The sequence below is a fragment of the Alosa sapidissima genome, chromosome 8 (assembly GCF_018492685.1).
Source record: "Alosa sapidissima isolate fAloSap1 chromosome 8, fAloSap1.pri, whole genome shotgun sequence".
In the NCBI taxonomy this organism is placed as follows: domain Eukaryota; kingdom Metazoa; phylum Chordata; class Actinopteri; order Clupeiformes; family Clupeidae; genus Alosa; species Alosa sapidissima.
In genome coordinates this window covers 30,135,395-30,160,052 of record NC_055964.1, presented here as the reverse complement: position 1 = coordinate 30,160,052, position 24,658 = coordinate 30,135,395, and the positions used below count along the sequence as shown (strand labels likewise).

Sequence of the window (24,658 nt, the reverse complement as noted above, 5' to 3'; positions counted from 1 at the left end):
AAGGAGAAAATGATTAAATGTGTTGTCTATTGTGCCTCTTTTAGAAGAATGTTTCTACATGTGGACCTACCTGCAGGTCCTGTTCTGTTTCCTGAATGGCCTCCTGCAACAGACTCTGCAGGCGACTCTCAAAGGTCCTGCTCTCCTCAATCATGACAAGAGACTCCTCACTGGGAACACATCACACACACACACACACACACACGCAAACACACACACACACACACACGCAAACACACACACACACACATACACACACAAAGAGAGATCAGACTGAGAGACATTTTTCTTGACTAGGTAATTTTTTTTTAAATTACTGTAAATATCGGTACAACCAAGTGGGCAAACTGATATCTGATCTTAATAGGGAGATTACATATAATGTGGGGATGTTTATGACACAACCAACTCACTAGTGGCAAAGTCACAGGATGACTTTAAGACGGGCAAATCTGAGACTTAACTGACACACATGAATGCAGGAAATAAATAGTTGAGGCAGTGCTGGCGGGATGCCATGGTAACAATCATCTCGGGCCTGTCGCAATTACAGGTTAGATGACAACTCCTAAAGTCAAGTACTCCTGAGCACATTTATACTGTAGGGAAATCCCAACTAGGTAGGTAGGTAGGTAGGTAGGTAGGTAGGTAGGTAGATAGATAGATAGATAGATAGATAGGTAGATAGATAGATACTTTATTGATCCCCAGGGGAAATTCAAGAACTAAGTTTGCAATGTCATGAGAATATATAAAGATTATGGAGCAGGATGGCTATATCATCCTGAGACAGTTTCTTTTGGCACTGTAAGTTCATGAAGAGAACAGAATATGTAGCATGAGATATACGATGAGAAGGAGGACTAAATCACAAAGTTTATTTCATACACATACATAGAACAGAATGTAATTTAATTGAAACAGAAAAGTGTGGAGCATTTGCGGACCAATCAGAGTGTTTTCTCAGTGAATGCTCTGAGGGCCAGAGAAAACCCAGAGAGATCCTGTGTGAGTTCCACACTAGTCCAGCATGGGACCCCCACTTCACAGCATTTGGGTCACTGGTGTCCATGTCTGTGTTCATGTGAGAATTGTGTTTGTTTGCTCAGTGGACTACTGTATGTGAACTGACTTAGATTCTGAAGAGAAAATGGAAACCTTAAATACAAAATCAATCTGTGAGCAGATGAACCAGGAAAGACCAGTTTGATAACATGCTTCAAGCTCATGAAAACACCCAGCCATCTCAGGCATTCTGAAAGTGTTTGGATCTATTTTATAACAGCATACATAATGATCACAGTGTGTTGAGTCCACTTCAGTTCATGCCCTAAATGCCAATCTGATCCCACCCCCTTCCCCAGTCTCTGAACCAAACCCAAACACACACACACACACACACACACACACACACACGCACACACACAGAGAAAGAGACTGAGAGACTTATTTTATTTTTCTTATAAATTAAATACTTGTACAACCAAATGGATAAACTGATATCTGATCTTAATAGGCAGATTACACATAATGTGAGGATCTGTATATACAGATATTTACATATGTACATACACACATTTACATAACAGATATTTAGATATCTGTATACACACAGTCTGAAGAGGAAATGGAAACCTGAAATACAAAATCAATCTGTGAGCAGATGAACCTGGAAAGACCAGTTTGATAACATGCTTCAAGCTCATGAAAATACACAGCCATCTCAAACATTCTAAAAGACTGTTTGGATCTATTTTATAGCAGAATACAGAATGATCAGAGTGTGTTCCAGCCACTTTTGTGCATGCCTTAAATGCCAATCTGATCCCAACCCCTTTCCCAGTCTCTGGACCGCACACACACACACACACACATACACACACACATACACACACACACAAACAAAGACAAAAAGAGAGATAATTAAAACGTTCTTGTGAGTGACTAACATGTTACTTTTTTAAAATTAAATACCGACATGAACAGGTGGGCAAACTGATATCTGATCTTATTTGCCAGATTACAATGTAAGGATCTGTACAACTCAACCAACTCACCATGAGTGGAAAAATCGAAAGATATAAAGATTAGTATGGCTACATCACTTTGAAACAGGGCTATTTTATATGACACTGTAAGTACATGTAGATTATAGCATGAGAAAATATAATGAGGGGGGACTAAATTACAAAGTTTATTTAATATACGTACAAGAATAGAACAGAATGTAATTTAATTGAAACAGAAAAGCCTGGGGCTGTTTATGGACCAATCCAAGTGTTTTCTCAGTGGATGTTGTGTGACAGAGCAAATCCAGAGTGATTTTGTGTAAGTTCCACACTGGTTCAGCATGGGACCCCATTACACAGCACTGGTCCAGCAAGGGACCCCCACTACACAGTATTTGGGACTCTGGTCCACTACAAGGCCTTTGGAACACTGATCCATCATGGGACCCCCACTACAAGGCCTTTGAAACACTGATCCATCATGGGACCCCCACTACACGGCCTTTGGAACACTGGTCCATGTCCATGTTCCTCTTCATGTGGGGTTTGTGTTTGCTCAGTGGACCATTTGGACTGATTCTTAGAGTCTGAAGAGGAAATGGAAACCTTAAATACAAAAACAATCTGTGAGCAGATGAACCTGGAAATACCAGTTTGATAACACACTTCAAGCCCGGGGAAAGCTTAGCCATTTCAGGCATTCCAAAAGACTAGTTTCGATCTATCTCATAACAGCATACAGAATGATCACATTGTGTTCCAGCTGCTTTAGTTCATGTCTAATGCTAATACAATCCCACCCTTTTTTCAATCTCTGGACCTCACTCTCTCTCTCTCTCTCTCTCACACACACACACACACACAGTCAGATATTTGTTTATCTGAGTGTATCTGATTGGCTACATCCCCATCCCCACCCTACTGAGGAGAGTCCTGATGAAGTAAAACTCTTGATGTATTGGCAACATCATACCTCTAAAGTGGATATAAATGGTGGCATAGATAAAGAGAATGACCTGCTTGTTTATCTGTACTTCAGTTGAACAGATGCCATCAACATGAAGTTAAAGGTGAGGCCATTTTGATGAACTGACTCCAAAACATATTGTCAAAGAGTACAGTCCCCACCCTTCCTCACCCCGCCCTACCTGTCCTCCTCCTGAGAGTTCTGACGAAGCTCAACAGAAACTCAACCCTCACTCTGCTGCTGCTTCTCAGAGTGTGTGCTTGGTGTGTGTGAGAGCTAGAAAATGGCGGAGGCGATTTCTCAGGAGGAAGACTCTTTCACATGTCCAGTGTGTCGGGATCTGCTGAAGGATCCAGTGACTATTCACTGTGGACATAATTTCTGTAAGAGGTGCATTAAGGGCTGCTGGGATCAGGAGGATCAGAAAGGAGTCTACAGCTGCCCCCTGTGCAAACACACCTTCACTCCCAGACCTGTCCTCTACAAAAACCCTCTGATTGCTGAAATGATTGAAAAATTTGGGAAGACCGGAATCCAGGCTACTGTTCCTGCTCAATGTTATGCTGGACCTGGAGATGTGGAGTGTGATGTCTGCACTGGGAGAAAACTCAAAGCTGTGAAGTCCTGTCTGGAGTGTCTGGTGTCTTACTGTGAAGATCACTTCAAAGATCACAATAGACTTAATCGTGGAAGAAAACACTCAGTGATTGCCACAGGGCAGTTACAGGAGAGGACCTGCTCCGAACATAAGAAGGAGATGGAAGTATTTTGCCGTACCGATCAGAAGTATATCTGCTATAAGTGCATGATGAAGGAACATAAAGACCATGACACAGTCACAGTTGAAGAAGAATGGAAAAACAAACAGGTGAGTATTGGAGCTACACTTTTGGTTTAATTCTATTTGACAGACCTGATACACATAAAATGTGTTTATGTTACAATAACATTATAGCCTGAATGCCAGACAAACTTAGCTCCGCCCACAACATTTGAGGTCGGGAAGTAGAGGTCTGCACTCCCGCGGTAGACCCGACGCAAAAGAGTGCGGCGCGGGACAACTTTTGAAAGCTCTTTGCGGGAGCGGGCGGGATGAGAGAGGTGCGTTCGCGGGTGCGGGACAAACCGATGATTCACTGCACTCTCGCAAATTAAATATGTGCGTCAAATTAAATATGGAAATGATTAAAGTACTGTTCATAACTATAGTTCAGCTGGATGTTCTGTTAGGCAGCATTAAAAAACGGGGTTTAAGCATAACTGACGGATAGCAGGCCTATAGCCTATATTGTCATTTACGTGGGTTCAATTTGTTCCTGCTGCTCATTGTCAAAACTCAAAAATCGAAAGCATGACAGAGGAAGAGGGCACCAGACTAGGCCTACTTCAGTTGTTACATCTGGAGTCTGAAAAATCAGTCCAGCGCAGACCTCTATGGGGAAGTTCGGTCGGACTTATTCCGTTGTGGAGCAACTACGCCTGAACCAGAGCGGTTCGGACCAGAAGAACTCCTGAACAGTTTTGTTCAGAGCTGAAAATGCAACTGTGTTTGACAGAGGACAGATGTAGGTTGCTAGTGACAAAATATTAGCTTTGAGTATATGATGTCTTTGTAAATGACGTTTAACTAGATGTACTGCAGAGCGGTACAAAATATGACCGTCGCCCAGTCCAGCACATGATTAGTTCATAGATTTCACATGTAAAATTCATTTTATACAACGCCACCCCCATATTGCCTGTTCATAATTCTGAGAAATTCTTGAATTGTGTGCATGTGTGCGTGTACATGTTTATGTTTATGTGTGTGTGTGTGTGTGTGTGTGCGTGCTTGTGTGTGTGCCTGCGTATGTGCCTGTGTTTGTGCATGTGCATGCATGCGTACACATGTAAAAAATCGTTTTTCGTTTTGATCTGTAGCCCCCCCGCTGGACTGGACCCCCCAAAAGGAGGGTAGGGCAGACACAGTTTTCTGTGAATATCTCGAGAACCGTAGGGTTTAGGAAGACCACCTTTTTTATGTTGATCTCAAGGGGCCATGTCAACCCATTCCATAACCACTCATTTCATGTATAGCGCCACCTAGTTAAACACAAAAAAGTAAAAATGAGGTGTTGTAATCGCTAACATAGTCAAAACTGCACGAAATTGGAAGTGTAGGATCATTATGACACCCTCTGAATGCACGCCAAGTTTCTTGGAATTCCGTTCATGGGGGGCCACACAATAAATTAATTTATGTTACTATACACCAACTGGCCTGTAGGTGGCCGGAGACAGTTTTCTGTGAATATCTCGAGAACCGTAGGGCCTAGGAGGACCACCTTTTTTTTGTATGTTGGTCTTAAGGGGCCATGTCAACCCATCCCATTACCATTTATTTCATGTATAGCTCCACCTAGTTAAAAATTAAAAAGCAAAAAATTAGGTGTTTTCATCACAATATCTCTGGCTGACATGGTCAAAACTGCACAAAATTGAAAGTGTAGGATCATTATGACACCCTCCGAATGCATGCCAAGTTTCGTGAACTTTCGTTCATGGGGGGCCTTACAATAAAATAATTGATGTGTACATTTAGTGACCGTACACTAACAGAGTTTTCTGTAAATATCTTGAGAACCGTAGGGCCTAGGATGACCAATTTTTTGCGTATGTTTGCCTCCAGGGGTCATGTTAACCCATTCCATATGCACATATGTGCATTAACAGATACACACGCACACACATACATTCACAGTGATCATACGTATGACACATACTCACACAGTATGTATGCACATCATATATGCCTTTCAGCGTGATTTATTTTTGTGGAAAAAATGTGCTGGACTGGGCGGCGGTCATATTTTGTACCGCTCTGCGTTACATCTAGTTTATATATCGATAATGTATAGAATGCCGGTCATTATCGGGAAATAGGTCCCAACAGGGCAAACCGGACCCCGACACGCAGCGGAGGGGTCTTGTTCCGCCCTGAAGGGACCTATTTCCCGATAATGACCGGCGTTCTATACATCATCCTGCTTATTACACGGTTACTTGCCAAAACGAAACAATAAACTCCCCACGATATGACTCTTTAGCCTACATAGCTATAGCCTATTGGTTACCATTTCATCGTGGCTTTTGCTGAGAAACAAATAGTTCGCTGAACTTAAATTAAACATTCTTTAGAACACAGCTGATCAACCGTCTGCTTTCACTTTTGAATGAAGTTCCAGTCCTTGCGTGTGATATAAAAGACGGGAATTAGAAGCACAAAACCCATTTTCCTTGACGGCTGTCTGTTATTGTTATAGTACAGACAGGGAGACCCAATAGCAGTTCCTTTCAGTGCTTTTATTTTTTCACACGTGGAAGACACAAATCCAACAAAGGGAAAAAACTCAGAGGTTTAACTAGTTGCAGTCTGTATTAAAGTCAACAGAAGAAGACCAAGCACAGAGGCTCCAAAACTGTGGTTCAAAAGGCAAAAAAACCTCAGTATAGGTAGTCCATAAATTTTCAAGAAAAAACTCAAAAGGCTGCACAAGCAAGCGTCCACAGCAATCTTCAAGAAAAAAAAACTCAAAGGCTGCATAATATAGGCCTGTATAGCCTAGACTGACGTCGATGACAAAGTATTCTGCTTTGGGGAGTTATTTGCTATGGTATGGCATGGCCATGGTATTCAAATATACTGTAGATATGTACAACATAGGCTGAAAGTTATGTTTAACGTTCCATCTCCCAAAAATCGGTGACGTTTTATTCATTAATCTCTAAAGTAATGAGTCAAAATCACAACTTCAGGCGGCGCTCTTGTCCACCATCTAGCCTGGCCCAGCTACAGTAGATGGTTTTCATCAGCCGGTGCTCGTGGTTCAGTAAACGCAAGCGCAAAAAAGGAAAATTAGAAAATTGACACATCATTTGAATTTAACTTCTGAACAGAAAACCGTAACTCTGTTCAACTGAAAATCAAAATAAGCATCAATAACCCATTTACCGTGCCGTCTTAAAGAATGGATAACGGATTTTTAAGCCTATTTTTATATTGTTTCATGTGAATTCTGCAAATAGAACACAGCACTGCAAAGCGTTACACGGACCATGATACAGCACATACGATTCAATATTTATTTACATACTGCAACTACACTTATACATAGCCGTATTCTACTGCTTTTCATATTATTCAACCTGCACACTTATTCTTACAACTCTTACAATGGTACTGTTACCACACTGTACATAGCTGTGCATACTGTACATATCTGTACAGTTCATACTGAATATCCATATTTGTTCTGTTTTTTCTTATAATATATTCTCTTCATACACTGCATATAACTATATCATTATTAATACTCTTATAATGTTACTGCTACAACACTGCACATATCTGTACATGATGTTCATACATTGTTCATACTACGTAGCCATATTTATTCTGCTCTTATAAAGTTATCACTAATACAATGCACATAATTATATTTAATTTATATTACTGTAAATCCCCCACTGTAAACCAACTGTATAATACTGTCTAGACTGCACTTATGTATGCACCACCTGTCTATAATTTGCACTTTTCTGCTTTTTTGCACTTCTGGTTAGACGCAAACTGCATTTCGTTGTCTTTGTACTTGTACTCTGCACAATGACAATAAAGTTAATTCTAATCTAATATAATCTAATCTAATCTAATCACAGGAGAAATACTTTAGATATTTCACTGCTAGTAAAACAAACATGGTGAAGCAGCTTTTATGCGGTGCAGCACTCGAAACAACTCCGGGTGACATAAAAAATGCACCAACCTTTGCTAGTTTCAAATCTAGACCCAAGACCAAGCTGTTTTTGGATGTTTTCAGCTAACTGATCAAATGCAGTTCCTGTTGATCAGATGCACTCTGTCATTTTATGTGTTTAAATTATTCTACTTTATGTATTTTATGTCTTTTCAATATCAACATGAGACCTCCACTTTTTTAGGTATCCACATTTCTGGTCTTACATTGTCCTGTTATGCTTGTATTTACTAGTATTTACAATGCATTGCTTTTCTTTATGTATAACACATTTAGTTACCATGTGTATGAAATGTGCAACCCATAAACTTTCCTATCTGCATTTTTATCAACAGAAGCAGTTAAAGAAGAATCAGAGGAGAATCCAGGAGAGAGAGAGGGAGCTGCAGGAGCAGCTGAAGGCTGTGAAGATTATCAAGGTGAGTACTGATCAGAGGAGAAGACAACAGCTGATTGATTAAGGTTTCACCTATCAAATGTATTTATAAACACATTTCAGCTCCCAAATGTATTATAACTAGATGTACAAAATATGACCGCCGCCCAGTCCAGCACATGTTTTCCACAAAAATAAATCACGCTTAAAGGCCTATATGATTCTAACTGTCTCACTAAATTGCATTATCCACACTCAATTCTCACTGGTATCTGCTAGACAACAAGTACCAAAACATGATTAGTTCATAGATTTCACATGTAAAATTCATTTTATACAACCCCACCCCCATCTTGCCTGTTCATATTGCCTGCGTATGTACCTGTGTTTGTGCATGTGCATGCATGCATACATATGTCTACTGTGTGAGTATGTGTCATACGTATGATTACTGTGAATGTATGTGTGTGCGTGTGCACATGTGTGCATATGGAATGGGTTAACATGACCCCTGGAGGCAAACATACGTAAAAAAATGCTCATCCTAGGCCCTACGGTTCTCGAGATATTCACAGAAAACTGTCTGCCCTACTCTCCTTTCGGGGGGGCCAGTCCAGCGGGGGGGCTACAGATCAAAACGAAAAACGATGGTTCCATGCTATCCATGTGGGGTTACATGCCCACCAAGTTTCGTGTACCCCGGTCTTTCAGTGTCCCGGGAATCCTTGTTGGTGTACGGTCACTAAATGTACACATAAATTATTTTATTGTAGGGCCCCCCATGAACGAAAGGTCACAAAACTTGGCATGCATTTGGAGGGTGTCATAATGATCCTACACTTTCAGTTTCATTCAGTTTTGACCATGTCAGCCAGAGATATTGTGATGAAAACACCTAATTTTTTGCTTTTTAATTTTTAACTAGGTGGCGCTATGAAATAAGTGGTAATGGGATGGGTTGACATGCCCCCTCCAACAGAGTTTTCTGTGAATATCTTGAGAACTGTAGGGTCTAAGATGACCAATTTTTTGCGTATGTTTGCCTCCAGGGGTCATGTTAACCCATTCCATATGCACACATGTGCATAAACAGATACACACGCACACACATACATATACAGTAATCATATGTATGACACATACACACACAGTAGACATATGTACGCATGCATGCACATGTACACACACAGGCACAAGCACATGCACGTGCGCACGCACGCACGCACACACGCGCACACACACACACAAAGATTAAACTTAGACAAGAAAATGTTAGCCATTTCACACATTTTAACCTAATATGGCGTTAACTAAAAAGCATAATAGATTCAAAGCCAACTCTTAACATGCCTCAAATTTGACATTAGGTTTCTAACACGACTAACTTCACTTACTGACTGCTGTTTTTTTTCTCCTTTGAGTTGTCAGATACATCATCTGTGAAGCCAAACATTATTATGTTTTGGTATCAGAACTCCCCCTATTACCGTTGGTCCCGTATTTCCGCCATCTGGCGTGTACTGTATGTGCCATTTCTATACAAACCAAGACGGCGGATTCCTAAAGAAACGCAAGCACCCACACCACAGGTGTATCTAAATTAGCAATGTGCCAAAAACGAAATTTGACCATGACTCGAAGAACTGTAAACAGTGTTGTAAGGCTGCGTGTACACATCCGCTTGGAGCTCCAGTGGAATTTTAATTTCATGACGAGAATTCTCGGCCTAACCGTTCATGTGCTGTGAAACGGTGTAAATAGGCGACCCACCAGGCCAGCACTAACCTCCGAGCATGGTAAAGAAAATCGGATATTTCAGGCAGTAAATGCTCCCGTTAAGAAACAAAACAGATATTGTTCATATCTACCCACCAATGGCTACTGAAAAATGTAAGGTTCATTTATCAAATGTGATTTTGAAGTATTGAAAAACGTTGTTTTAGAATTTTTGAACGAAAGTGGTGATAATTGGAGGTATTACGATATAAACGTAGAGCCTTCCATATTTGCAAGTTAGCCTACCTCAGTCTGTCTCATTTGATCTGGCAGTTGTTGTTGGTTTGTCGCGTCACTTGGTAACAATGACAGGTTCGCTCATGTGACACATGCAACAACACCTAAGCAGATTTTCAAAAATCGTGAAGTTAACTCCTTAATATCTATGAAAAAATTAAAAAGTCAAGTCATTAGTCTCAAGTCTAAGTCAAGTCTCCAGTCATGAATAGCAAGTCAAAGTCAAGACAAGTCTTTTATACATGTTGATCAAGCAAGTCTCAAGTCCTAAAAAATGTGAATCGAGTCAAGTCATGTGACTGGAGTCCCCCATGTCTGTTAGTTAGTACTTGGATAAGAAACCTCCTTGGGAGAGTATGTTCCTGCTGGAAGTTGGGTTTGTTTGCTGTCCAGTAGGTGGCACTCTTCCCTGAGGCCAAAAGCCACCAAACAAATGTCAATCCCAATGTCCTATTGCAGTGACAGGGACACTGTACTGCAGGAGATGTTTTCCTTTGCATGAATGGTAAATTGAGGTCCTGACTCACCATGGTTGTTAAAGGTCCCATGGCACTTATCGCAAAGAGTAGGTGGTTCCCTGATTTGCTGGCTAAATTCCCAACCTGGTTCTGTCAGGTTGCTGAGTAGGTTTGGACCCAAATGCACGACAAGAGTCTTGAGAATACGTCCAAAAACTATTTTACTTTCCAGAAACATGGGCAACATGACAAAACCATAATGACGAAGCAAAGACAAAGACAACCACAAGACCTTAAACACACAGGAAGGTAATTAAAGGACAGACGATAGCGCAAAAACAAGGAGACACAGGTGAACAAGGCACTAATCAGACTAATAACTTAACAAGACTCAGGTGAGGGGCGGAGACATGAGACAAGCCACATGGCAATTTAAACAAAGGAACACATGGCACATGACACAGGAAGTAACAAAGACAACAGGAAGTAAACAAGAGAACACAGCAAACTACAAACTAAGAGTCCCAAAAACCAAAACACAAACTCCAAACCGTGACAGGTTCATTCAATTTGGCCTTGTAATCATCCTCCCAGTGTGTAATTGGTTCATTCACTCCTTCACTCTCCACCTGAAACTAATGTGTGGTGAACATTCTGGCACATAATGGCTGTTGTGCATCACATTGGTGGTGCTTAGTGAGATTCCGCCTCTCCTGTGAAGCACTTTGAGTGTCAAGAAAAGTGTTATAACTGTAATATGTTGTTGTTACTCCTGTTATATATATACTTTACATTTGATGTTTGTTAACATTGTTAAATTATGGTGATTCACTAGTCCCCTACAGTATTTTGAAGGAAGTAACCAGTTCTGCATGCATTATTACAGATGGGCTAGGTTATTGGTAAAGTGGTTGAATAGCACACTACACATGCACACACACACACATGACACGCACAAACACGCACACGCACACCCTCACACACATGCACCCACACATACAAACACGCCTACATACACAAACACACACACACACAAAAACTAACTGACATGCAGGCACACACACTCAATAAACACACACAGAAGCACACATATACACAAAAACAACCACACAATCTGCACACACTCAATTACAAACACAAAAAAGGAACAAAGTAGGAAATGAACACAATTTGACAAACATGACTTATTTTTCTGGAAAAAATGTGCTGGACTGGGCGGCGGTCATACTTTGTAGTTATTACGACAGCTGTGTTTATGTGCTATTGATAGATTACAGGTATACAGTTATGGGCCAGAACAAAGTCCATTTTATTTTTATTGATTGATATATATGCTGAATTCATGATGAGTAATGGGCATACATTGTAAGCAAACTATTACTATAGTAGTATTTTATTAGATATTAGTAACTACGCTGCAAAGTCTGTGACATAAGTGCTGAATCGTGGGGAAGAGCTTAAATTAGCAGTGATAAATTATAATTCCACCCTCAGGCAAGATTGTAGTGTGCCCACTGACTAACTGCCTCTGCTGCCATCTCTACAGCACACAAAGACCCACTGACACCATGAAACACTTTCAGCTTCACCTCCCTCTGTGTGTCTCCTGCCCTCCTCTTTGTGTGTCTCCTAACAGAGCTCTGCACAGACAGCAGTGGAGGACAGTGAGAGGATCTTTACTGAGATGATCTGCTCCATTGTGAGAAGGTACACTGAGGTGAGTCGGGCTGAAGGACTCCTGAAGAAACTGGAGCAGGAGATTGCTGAGCTGAAGAGGAGAGAAGCTGTGCTGGAGCAGCTTTCACACACAGAGGATCACGTACATTTCCTCAAGGTATCATTGACCTATCCTTATGAAATGACTATAAAAAAGTGTCAATCATGAGACCTTTCTGAATACCTTCTGGTATTCTATGATACCTTTCTGTGGAACACATGACACATGACCAAATTAATGGTGTGCTATAAAATGTATATATGTCGTATAAAAAAATATTGTATTGCTTTACATCACATGCAATATGTATGTACACTAGACATTCACTAAACCAACTGGTTTAACCCATGATGTCTGCAACCTGTAGGAAAACAGCCCTGACTGAATATTCAGGTAGTCTGCTCTCAACTTTTATATTGCTTTCTCCATAGATAATCCCATCCATCAGAGAACTTCCTCACTCCAAAGACCTCATCACTTTAAGCCAGATTGTCTCTTCTGAGGCTGTGAAGGAATCTGTCTCTGCATTGAAGGTGCAGCTAGAAGAGAAAATGGATAGCACCTTCAAGCAGCAAGTAGACAAGATATCTGCAGCAGGTTGGACAATCATCTAGAATTGACACAATCATAAACTGTTTCTATAAGACTTTGTTATGTTAAAATATCTGTATGCATTATGTAGTGGCCATTTGTCAACAAATGTAACAAAATTAAACTTAAGAAAGTAAACTTAAATCAAACATTTAAACGACAACTTCTGGCATCCTGGGCAGGTGATGTATGCGGGCAAGAAATCAAATTCCAGGCTGAATTCAAGTTTTGTGGCTGGTTTATTTGTTCCAGCAGAGCAAACATACAGCATCTCTCGCACTGGTAAAAAAAATGTGCCCACCACCGGCCTACGGGCCTCCTCCTACTTCCTACCTATATTAACCTTTACCAAAGTCCTTTTAGGCAAGTCCCTCCCCTTGGCGGCCATATTGCAACGCTTTTTGGGCACTTATCGGGCATCCTATTCGGCAGAAAACGCGTGCGCAAGGCTTCATAACACCAACATTGATACAGCGGCGAGTTCACAACACATGATTGGCACGATGTCTTCACAGCACACCATATGATTGGCTCAATGTATTCACATTACACCACATGATTGGCTCAATGCATTCACACGTCGACGTTTTGCAGAGGAAGGGGTGGGATATGTGTAGACAACGGCCACATTGGCGTTACAAACTAACCCCATGCATTTCTATGGAGGATTTTTTGAGTGCAGTGTCTCCTCATTAGAAAGTCTCTGGTGCTGCCCCCAGGTGTCTAAAGACTAAACATATAAATCAAAACAATTAACTACACAAATAACTAGCAAAAGAATATTACCAAAATATATATTACTACTAATGTGAGCAAATCATAATATTAAACAAATGAATTAACAAAATGACCACGACTGAAAGCAAACTAATGTAGCTCCAACACTTAAACACTTTCTTGAATTTCCCCTTGGGGATCAATAAAGTATCTATCTATCTATCTATCTATCTATCTATCTATCTAAAACATTATCTGTCTCTCAACAATGGCACATATGCAGATCATCCACTCATTCAGTCATTCAGTTATATTCCTAACAGGCCTACCACAGATTCTAAAGACATCTTTTCATCTGCCAAAACTAAGAGGGTTGGTGGTGTGGTTGAACTCTATATTTTATGTGTAAATGCTTTAAGGAAGTTGTAGGAGTGGTAAAAATAAAATAGATCTTTAACGTTATCTATAATACCAGACAAAGGCCAACACTGATGGAATGTAGAGATATTGTATGGTCTATTCCGGGCATTGTCTGGAAGGCGCTAAGGTTAGGGTTAGGTGCCTTGAAGTCGACAGTGGCAGAGCTGCCTTGAAGTTGACGGTGGGGGTTCAAAAGATCATCAAGCCATCAGTAGATTTCACCCATCACTCTTCTACAGTTGTCTTGCTATAATGAACTGATTGAAGGCCCCCTAAACATGCCCCTACCCTGCTAATGAAGATGAGGGCCTCTAAACATGCCCCTACCCTCCTAATGAAGATGAGGGCCTCTCCGTGAGGGCATCTCCATCTTTACTTGTCAGTGGGAGATTGGCGGACTTTAAGATCTAAGCAGCTAAGGACTTTATAAAATCTCTACAGATGTGATTTGAAAATTAGTATATTGTTTTAATTATGCATTCTCATACTGTACAACTCTAAGTAAAGTTATATTTTCTGTTTCAGTGTCTGTGGTCCAGGATGATTCATCTGAATCAGAGCGTAGGTTGGACACCTAAACAAACATGCAGACCCATAGTGAACATGCTATTCGCTCCCTTATCCTATTAACTCCCTTCAAACATACACATCTCTATCACACACACACACACACACACACACACACACACGTGTACACACATGTATACACACACACACACACACACACACACACACACACTGGATGGCATCTTCAAGGAATTCTAGGAGTAGACACAATCATGAACTACTAACATAAAACCATGTTAAAATAGCTTGGGATTCATTCTGACTATGCATTCTCTTTCTCAACACTGACACGTATCCAGTTCATCCACTCTTAGAATGTGAATCTGTTAGTTATATTCCATTCTACTGATGATATAAAAACTAACTTCCTTTCAGAACTATCAGACCTGACACAGATGCTAAACACAAACATTTTCCAAAAAGACGGAGCACACGTGAAGATAATATACATGCAAAGCAATATGTGTGTTGGTTTGTTCTGTAGATCTTGGGTGAATGAGTGTCTCTGTGTTGGTTCACAGATTCTGATCCTGAACTCCCAGTCAGAAGAACAAACAAGGCATTGCCACCATCCAGTAAGTCTTTACTGACTGATTCAAACAGCCTCTAAGCCTTTACGTCTTGGGTCTAGCAAAGGAATGATCGTTTCACTGAATCTTTTCATCTTTAAATCCTTTTTTTTATCTGCCAAACCTAAGAGACTTGGGGGTGTGTCACGGCCCCAGTGTTTGAAATTAAGGCATTTAAAAAACGTGTTAAGACAAAGGGTTTAGGATTGGAAAAAATAGAATTGATCTTTAAAGGGGCCTCATGCAGTTTTGGCAATTTCTTAGTTGCTTTCCCGCTTTTTGCTCTGCAGTACTGGGGGCATTCGTAACTCCCTGTGGCATCCTGTTAAACTCCCAGAACCCCATAGGTGTCACGAAAGCGGTTTTGCACTTGTCCTCCTCCTCCATTTCTACTTGATAGTAGCCAGACTTGAGATCCATAATAGAGAACCACTTGGACCCGTTCAAGGCTGAAAAGGCTTCTTCTATGTTGGGTAAAGCATATGCGTCCTTGATGGTTTGTCTATTCAGTTTTCGATAATCGACGCATAACCTAATATCACCGTTCTTTTTCTTCACCACAACAATTGGAGAAGCGAAGGGGCTTTCTGATTCACGTATGATGTTAGCATCTTGAAGCTCTTTTAAATGACGTCTGACGGCCTCATAGTCAGATGGATGGATCGGTCTAGGCCTCTGTTTAAATGGAGATGGATCTGACAAGCGTATCCTGTGTTTGATTTCAGTGGTATGACCAAAATCAAGGTCGTTGAATACAAAGACATCTGACATTGAATTTAACTTCCTGGTGATTCTCTCCTTCCACTCTTCAGACAGAGGAGAGTCTGCAAAGTCAAAGGTGAGTTTACCGGAATCAGACACATGCATGGAGTTGTACGTTGCGGAAGATGGAGTAAGGTGGGATGGTTCACTCAATGTGTCTTTGTTGTCATGAGCTGGTAAGGATGACACAGCTTTAGGAAAAGAGAGCTCAGCAATGCTATGACCTGCGGATACTTTGATGTCATGTGCGGTCTCATTTTTCACCAAAACAGGCATCTTGAAGGATGGAAATGGGGGGCTTGTCATGACGTAGCTACAGAACAAGAGTCCAGCAGGTAAGTTGGATTGAGGGGGCTCTACTACAAGGGGTGTATCGGTTGCTACTGGGACATGTCTTGCGTATCCAGGTAAAGCCACTCTTTCACCTGCAGGAATGATGACACTCTTTTTGCTTTGCAGCTTCACAGTCCCAACTCTGCCATTTTGTTGATTTATTTTGAATCTGTGATATAAATGTTTCACAAGTGGGGAACAGTGACTGTTGGTCCGGTCATCCTGAATAAGTGCACACTTTTCATACAGGGGGTCCAATGTGTTAGTGCCTATCAACAAAGGAACGTCCATGTTTGTTCTGTGGTCAGGCACGACAAGTGCTAGGGTTTGAATCTTCACAGGCTTTCCCATGATGTTCTCTGGAAAGTTTATGATGGCTTGGATATAGCCTAGATAAGGTACTTCCTGACCACCAGCACCTTCTATGTCTAATAGGTCTTGAATGGGGAAAATGGGCTGATGTGAAAGATAACTCTCATGGTAAGACTTTGAAATAGTGCTAACCTGGGAACCTGAATCTAGAAGGCAATCACACTGAACTCCTTCAACTACAACAGTTGATGTACATTTTGGTCCTATCAACCCTCTTGGGAGAGCAACATCCAATGACTGAGCTGGAGAATGTGTTTCACAGATGATTGTGTCTTTGTTTTGTGTGGGACGTTTCATTTTACTTCTGGGTGCAGTCAGTCCCTCTACTGCGACCCTGTCCAGTTTAAATGGCCATGTCTGGTATCCCATTCGGTTTGTCTTGTTTTGAGTTCCTTATATTTCTGATCCACCAACGGCTTATTTGGGGGATTTTCACACTGTCTTGCTAGATGACCATCATTGCCACATTTGAAACAGAACCAAGCCCTTGGCCTGGGTTTTGGCGATGTTTGTTGGGCTTGAATTTCGGCTACTCTAGCTGAGGGGGTTTCTTGAGCTGAATTCTGGATTTTGTTAGCATACTTTTGCCTCCTTTGATCTTTCTTTTTGGTAAGTTGCATTTTTAGTTCAGCGACTTGTTTCCGTAAAGCTTCAGTTTCTGTAATGTATGCCTGGAGGACATTTGCGCTTGCATCATCAGAAAAAGGCGGTTCATGCACGAGTTGCATATTCAAAGAGGATTTGGGCTTTGTATTCCCTAAATGACGTTGCATGCGATCTTGCTTTGCAGTTATCCTGTCTTCCTCTGTTCTAACTTGAAGTAGGAAATCAGAGAAATTGGGTGGGTTTTCTGTTTTAAGGCCTAATTGCAGTGCCAGAATAAGGGACTGATCCCAACACCCACGGCGAAACTGTCGCAACAGCTGTCTATTGGCATCTGCTTTCACAATGCCACCCCTCTTTATAGCTGTAGTGATTAGCACCTGCAATCGCTGCAGATATTCTGAGGCTTTCTCTCCTGCGTTTTGATGAGTGCTAAGGAACCTTGCAAAGATTTCTTCCCCATCCTCGACTAACCCATATGCTGAGTCAAGGAGCTTCACATAATTACGAGGGGCTGCATCTGGGCCTAGCTGCCTGATTAAATCAGAGGCTGGTGGAAGCAGGCTTTCTAGGATTTTACGTCGCTGTATGTCAACAGGGGTTTTGTCCTGAATCATAAGCTCCACATGAAGAGACCATGTCTGAAAGTCAGCTTCATTTGTAGGTTTAGGAAGTTTGCCTGAAAAAGGACGAAGTCGCTTAGATCCCTGGTTTAAGGCATTGGAGTTGTCATTTTTAATAACGTGCTCTACAATGATCCTCTGAACTTCAGGTGGATTGAATATGTCATTATCTAAGGTTTCTTGGTTGATTTGAGCTGACTGTGTTGTCAGTTTTCTTGTTTTAGTGGTGAATGTAGGGGAAGCATGGTGGGTTGGTTGATATTTAGTGTGTGCTTTAGGGACTAAAGGGGTTCTACGGTCATCAGAATCTGGCTCACTATCAGAGTTTGAGCTGTTACTTGAGTCCAAGAGCCTCGATCTCACTGGGGGTAGGGAATTCTCAGGGGTTGGAGCTACTTTATAAGCCCTATCTACACGCCACATAATGTTTGGATCTCCAACACTAGGGAGATATTGTGGGAGGTTAGGAGCTAGGTCTATGACTGATTCCTCAGATTCAAACTCAACTAGAGCTTTAACTCCATTCTCTTGTCCTGTCTGTCTAACCCTAAGAACTTTGTTCACAGGCCCAAAAGCTGAACAGAATTCGGTTATCTGTTCATCAGTATCAGTTGAGGTAATACCCTCAACGTACACAGCCATTTTCAAATTTACACCATACTCTTGTTCAGTATCCATGAGTATATAAGATGACACAATTCACAAAAGCAACTGAAAACGCTAACAAGAAACAATATTACAGTGTGTCAATAATCAGGTTTAACCGGCAATGTAACCAAATACTAATTCAAACTAATTTCTCCTCTTGGCCACTGGCTCGCCAAATTATGTAAGGGGCACTTATTGTAATAAAAGTGAAGTGCTGCCTTTCTAAGGAACTTTTCAAAAGAGGAGAGAAATATAAAAACTCAGAACATATAGCCGGCATTTATTTACATCAGTTATCAAACAGAAATAGAAAATAAAATGACCACAGAGCTCTGTTTAACCCCAAAATAATAAATCCAAAGTCCATCTACCCGGGTAGTATGTTTTTTTCTTAAAGTAGGTCGAAATCTCAAGCTTATCTGACTGATGAAATGAATTGGTGAGTAGTAGCAGTTCGTAATGCCGGCAAGATGATCCTTCCCCGCCCTCCGCTCTGCTGCCTCGTGTCCAAATGGCGAATTTTCCAAAGGAAATCTTTTTCTTAAATCATGCATCCAAGAAAAAACCAACCGGAGAAAAGGAATGAAAGAAAGTAAATTCCTTTCAGTAACTTAGAATATTTTCCTCTGTTGTCTCTTACTTAGACGTAAGCTTGATGGGAAAACTCGTAACTATCTCTTAAATGCGATTATTAACCAGTGTGGAATCTCTAATTCAGCTTCAGCTTACTAGCGTTCTGCTGTTCACGTTGTTTGGGTCTTCTTCTCTAACAAAGTATAGCAGTTTCCCCTCTATGCAGCGCCACCACTGCCACCTACTGGACAAATATGATGTGCAGGGAAAACTTAACCAAAAGAAATCAAGAAGTTGGATGTAGTACTAAAAATAACCTAATCCTGTATGAATGCTATTTCTTTGAGTGGGTTACACTTAGAATGGGAATCTTTCTTTTGTGTTGAAAAACTAACAGACCTGTCACAGATGCTAAACACAAACATTTTCACATGACAGTACACATGACAATAATATACTGTACATGCAAAGTAAGTGTGTTGGTTTGTTCTGTAGATCCAGTGTGAATGAGTGTCTCTGTGTTGGTTCCCAGGTTCTGATCCTGAACTCCCAGTCAGAAGAACAGACAGTTATGAGGCACTGCCACCATACAGTAAGTCTTTACTGACTGATTCTAACAGCCTCTGCTTTACATCTGGGGTCTAGCAAATTAATTATTGTTTCACTGAATCTTTTCATCTTTAAAACCTTCTTTTAGCCCGCCAAACCTACGAGACATGGGGAATTGATTGAAGCCTATTCCTATACTGTACCTGTGCATAGTTATATTCATGGCATCATGTTGGTCATCAGTAACAGTGTGATGATTCATTAATCAGGCAAAGTGACTTACAAATGTTTACTTTTGTTATTTGTACCTAGATATTTTTTGTCATTCAATGTGTAATATACCAATTTAAATGGCCATTTGCTCTGCTGTTTATTGGGTTAAGGAATTGATTCAAATGGTTCCATTACATTAGAAATGAATAGTCATTTAGCTGACACTCTTATCCAGAGAAACTCACAGTGAACTAATATAAGCAGCATATTGCCACAAACCTGCTTTATATAATCCCTACTGATGCAATTTGAAAATAAGTATGCTGCTATCATTATATGTTCTTTATACTGCATATGTGTCTAAGTTCTTGGGTAGAAAAGTTATATTTTCTGTTTCAGTGTCTGAAGTCCAGGATGATTTGTCTAAAGCAGAAACCAGGAAGGAGCCGTGTAAGTTAGACACACATGCATCCACACCCAACACAAATGAGAATATATCCTATTGACTCCCTTCACAGTCAGATGTCAAACAAACAAACAATCACAGACACACAAACATACTGGGTTGCATTTTCAAGCAGGAAGTAGCCAAGATATCTGAAGCAGATTGGAAAAACATTGAAAACTGACCATAGCAATTTGATTTTCAGCAAAACATATGATATTACATATTCACTTATGAATCACGTTAATCACCATTGGATGGGATAGGCTACAGCTTACTCTGTGAGGATGCCAAAAAGTTACTTCAGGAGTTAATACCCGATAACTATGGTAGGCCTATTTTTGTAACATTTCTGGACATCCTCATCTGGCGTTTGCATTAATTGGAAAGACGTGCTAAAAGAGATGAATAAACTGGAAAATTTGACAACACTGCAAGTTTTGATACATAGGAAAATTGGTTTACATTTATTGATTTGGCTGATGCTTCTATCCAAATCAAGTTACATACGTCAATTATATCACAAAGGCCACTGTCCCCAGAGCAACTTGGGGTTAGCCTTGCTCAAGGGCATAATGGTGGAATCCAGGAATTCAACCCACGGTCATCCATTGACAAAGGCAGAAGCTGATGGAGATCAGAGATAGAGTTAGAATTCAGCTTTCACTAGCTTCACAAACTAGGCTATAACTTATTGTTAATTCTTTGTCAACTTTCAGAGAGAAGACATGTATGACTTTTTTCTGGGCAAATTTCACAGCTTCTAAGAAAGTCTGTCGTCTTCGTGTAAACCGAGTTTTGAACAGAGAAAATAGAAAAAAGTTCTCCCACACACCAAATCAGTTTAATTTTAGTGAAATAATGTTCCTGTGCCAGGCTATCAAATATTGAACAATGGGATAACGTTTCATCATCACCTTAATACCTGATATTGATGAAATAGAGATGTAGCCTACCGAGAGGCAACTGAAGACAGCGATATTCAATAGGTTCAACGCATCCTTTGCCTACTATTATATGTTCTTATTAGATGTTCGCTGCGGTAAATTACAGTCCTTGTATGAAGCGTCCATTGTTTTTTCCAACCCACTTTTAACTTCCAACAAAATTACGTCTCACTGCAACAATGCGCCATCTAGTGGACAAACGACTACTTCTCGCCAATACTGAAAATGCAGCCATGATGATGATGATGAATATTTATTTTGCCTTTCTTTTAATCCTACTGCATTTGTAATTATGTATCGGCCGTTCTAGTACCGATAGTATGTGGGTGCCTGTGTGTGTGCATGTGTATATGTGTGCACCGCCATTTACAGGCCAATGAGTGTACAGTCACTAAATGTACACATAACCTAATTTTTTTAGACCCGCCCATGGATGAAATTCTACGAAACTTGGCATACCCCCGGAGAATGCCAGGTCAATCATACACATAAAATTTGGTGCAGTTCTGAACATCTTAACTGAAGATAGGGACGATTAAAGCAGAATAATATTGCATTTTAATTTTTTACCGGGGGGTGGGGGTGCAAATCACAAATGAGTGATTATAAGCCAGGTTGATGTGGGCCCTTGAGACCAACATACCATAAAAAATTCTTCATCCTCAGTGCCACGGTTCAGGTAGTTATTTAGGAAAAACTGTTTTTTTTATTTTGGCGGTTCAGGGGGCCCAGCACGGGGGGGGGGGGGTTGGTGGTGGTCCCCGGGGACGAAATTAAATTTTTCCGTAAAAGTCTAGTGGGGCTACATACCCACCAAATTTCATGTACCCCGGTGGTTCGGTGTCCCGGGTATCAATGACCAAAAATTCAGGGAGTAGATGACGGGAAAAATTCTTGAATTGTGTGCATGTGTGCGTGTACAAATTTATGTTTATGTGTGTGGGTGTGTGTGTGTGTGTGTATGTGCGTGCTTGTGTGTTTGCCTGCGTATGTGTGTTTGTGCATGCGCATGCATGCGTACATATGTCTACTGTGTGAGTATGTGTCATACGTATGATTACTGTAAATGTATGTGTGTGCGTGTGTATCTGTTTATGCACATGTGTGCACATGGAATGGGTTAACATGACCCCTGGAGGCAAACATACGGAAAAAATTGGTCATCCTAGACCCTACAGTTCTCAAGATATTCACAGAGAACTGTGTCTGCCCTACCCTCCTTTCGGGGGGTCCAGTCCAGCGGGGGGGGGGGGGCTACAGATCAAAACGAAGAATGACGGTTCCATGCTATCCATGTGGGGGTACATGCCCACCATGTTTTGTGTACCCCGGTCTTTCAGTGTCCCGGGAATCCTTGTTGGTGTACGTCACTAAATGTACACATAAATTATTTTATTGTAAGGCCCCCCATGAACCAAAGTACACAAAACTTGGCATGCATTCGGAGGGTGTCATAATGATCCTACACTTTTAATTTTGTGCAGTTTTGACCTTGTCAGCCAGAGATATTGTGATGAAAACACCTAATTTTTTGCTTTTTAATTTTTAACTAGGTGGCGCTATACATGAAATAAGTGCTAATGGGATGGGTTGACACATAAGACCAACATACATAAAAAAGGTGGACCTCCTAGGCCCTACGGTTCTCGAGATATTCACAGAAAACTGTCTCCGGCCACCTACAGGCCAGTTGGTGTATAGTAACATAAATCTATTTATTGTGTGGCCCCCCATGAACGGAATTCCACAAAACTTGGCGTGCATACAGAGGGTGTCATAATGATCCTACACTTACAATTTCGTGCAGTTTTGACTATGTTAGGTCACAGATACCTTCAATTACAACACCTCATTTTTACTTTTTTGTGTTTAACTAGGTGGCGCTATACATGAAATGAGTGGTTATGGAATGGGTTGACATGGCCCCTTGAGATCAACATACAAAATAAAAATGGTCCTCCTAAACCCTACGGTTTTCGAGATATTCACAGAAAACTGTGTCTGCCCTACCCTCCTTTCGGGGGGTCCAGTCCAGCGGGGGGGCTACAGATCAAAACGAAAAACTATGGTTCCATGCTATCCATGTGGGGTTACATGCCCACCAAGTTTCGTGTACCCCGGTCTTTCAGTGTCCCGGGAATCATTGACGGAAATTTGGGCATGCGAAAAAGAAAAAAAAAAAAAAATCTGACTAAACCTATATGACCGCCGCTTCGCTGCGCGGCGGTCATAATAAATCAAATACGCACCATACACACATCATATAAACACACATGCACACATAGACACACAAACACACACATGCATGCACACACACACACACACACACACACACACACACACACATTGTCAAGATCGTTGTCATTATGCATCTGTTTGCATTAATGGTGGCAATTACAACGGGTGTGCGGTCTGGATTTAGAGTAATTTAATCTCACTACTCCCAACTCAGCATGGACACCATGATGGATGCGCGCACACACACACACACACACACATACACAGGCACACACACATAAACATAAACATAAACACACATACTCTTGTTTTAATCTTTTGACAGTGAAACACATTCAATGTACACTTTCACACAGCCATTCATAGAAAAATGTACAGAGTCACACACACACGCACATACACACACACACTCGTTCACACAAACAAACACACACACACACACACACACACACACGGACATGCATAGTTTTGAATAGATACACTAGAAATCTCAAAAATAAATCAAATACGCACCATACACACATCATATGACAGACAGACAGACAGACAGACAGACTATAAACAACGCACACATACAGTACACACACATACGCAAACACACAGAGAGACAGACAGACACACACACACACACACATTTTTAATAGAGATGCAATGATAGATCGGCTGGTGACCGGAATTGGCCGATTTTCATGTGATCGGCCATGACCGGCGACCGGCCGGTCAGTCTGAGACATGCCGATTTTATGCCGGTCAAATGCACTCGCCTGCAGCAATTGTAACAACACCCAGCTGAGTTGGTAAAGTTTGAAGAAGCTACTGTAGCAATCAGGCCAACACTCAGGGCTGGACGTAGGGCTACAAAGAAAGCGCTAATAGGCTATTGAGTTTTTCTATGCAGCGAACGCTGTGCTTTGCCATATTGCATGGAATTTACTAAGCTGTCACTTCATAGGCTACGTAAACATCGCTCATCACCACCCGTCCCTGCCGCTAATTGCATGCACACAGCTTGAACCACAAGCGCAGCTGAACGGAGATAACCGATTGCGACATTAAAAAGAATCAAAGTTTAGCGATCATAGGTTACATGATAATAAGATGTCAACAAGCAGTGACATACAGTAGCCCTAGTAGTTCTACTCCACTTAAAAA

At 41.1% G+C, this 24,658-nt stretch overlaps 3 protein-coding genes across 4 annotated transcripts in view; 2 read left to right on the top strand and 1 right to left on the bottom strand.

Annotated features, from left to right (window-relative positions):
* LOC121714945 (tripartite motif-containing protein 16-like) overlaps window positions 1–24,658 on the bottom strand; it is a 1,397,702-nt gene that overhangs the window by 451,289 nt on the left and 921,755 nt on the right. The window lies entirely within an intron of this gene.
* LOC121714956 (tripartite motif-containing protein 16-like) overlaps window positions 1–24,658 on the top strand; it is a 964,796-nt gene that overhangs the window by 938,406 nt on the left and 1,732 nt on the right. The window lies entirely within an intron of this gene.
* LOC121715636 (E3 ubiquitin-protein ligase TRIM47-like) lies at window positions 3,200–19,653 on the top strand. Its single transcript, XM_042101505.1, has 7 exons — window positions 3,200–3,844; window positions 8,108–8,191; window positions 12,256–12,453; window positions 12,768–12,911; window positions 15,153–15,206; window positions 16,013–16,038; window positions 19,647–19,653. The coding sequence occupies exons 1-7, from the start codon at window positions 3,260–3,262 to the stop codon at window positions 19,651–19,653; spliced, it is 1,098 nt and encodes a 365-aa protein (XP_041957439.1). The 5' UTR covers window positions 3,200–3,259.

Excerpts from the sequence above, each read along its gene's own strand:
- LOC121715636 (XM_042101505.1), top strand. The coding sequence starts at position 3,260 with ATGGCGGAGGCGATTTCTCAGGAGGAAGACTCTTTCACATGTCCAGTG. Across the intron at positions 3,845-8,107 it reads AAGAATGGAAAAACAAACAG|AAGCAGTTAAAGAAGAATCA; the intron begins GTGAGTATTGGA and ends TTTTATCAACAG. Across the intron at positions 15,207-16,012 it reads CAAGGCATTGCCACCATCCA|ACAGAGGAGAGTCTGCAAAG; the intron begins GTAAGTCTTTAC and ends TCCACTCTTCAG.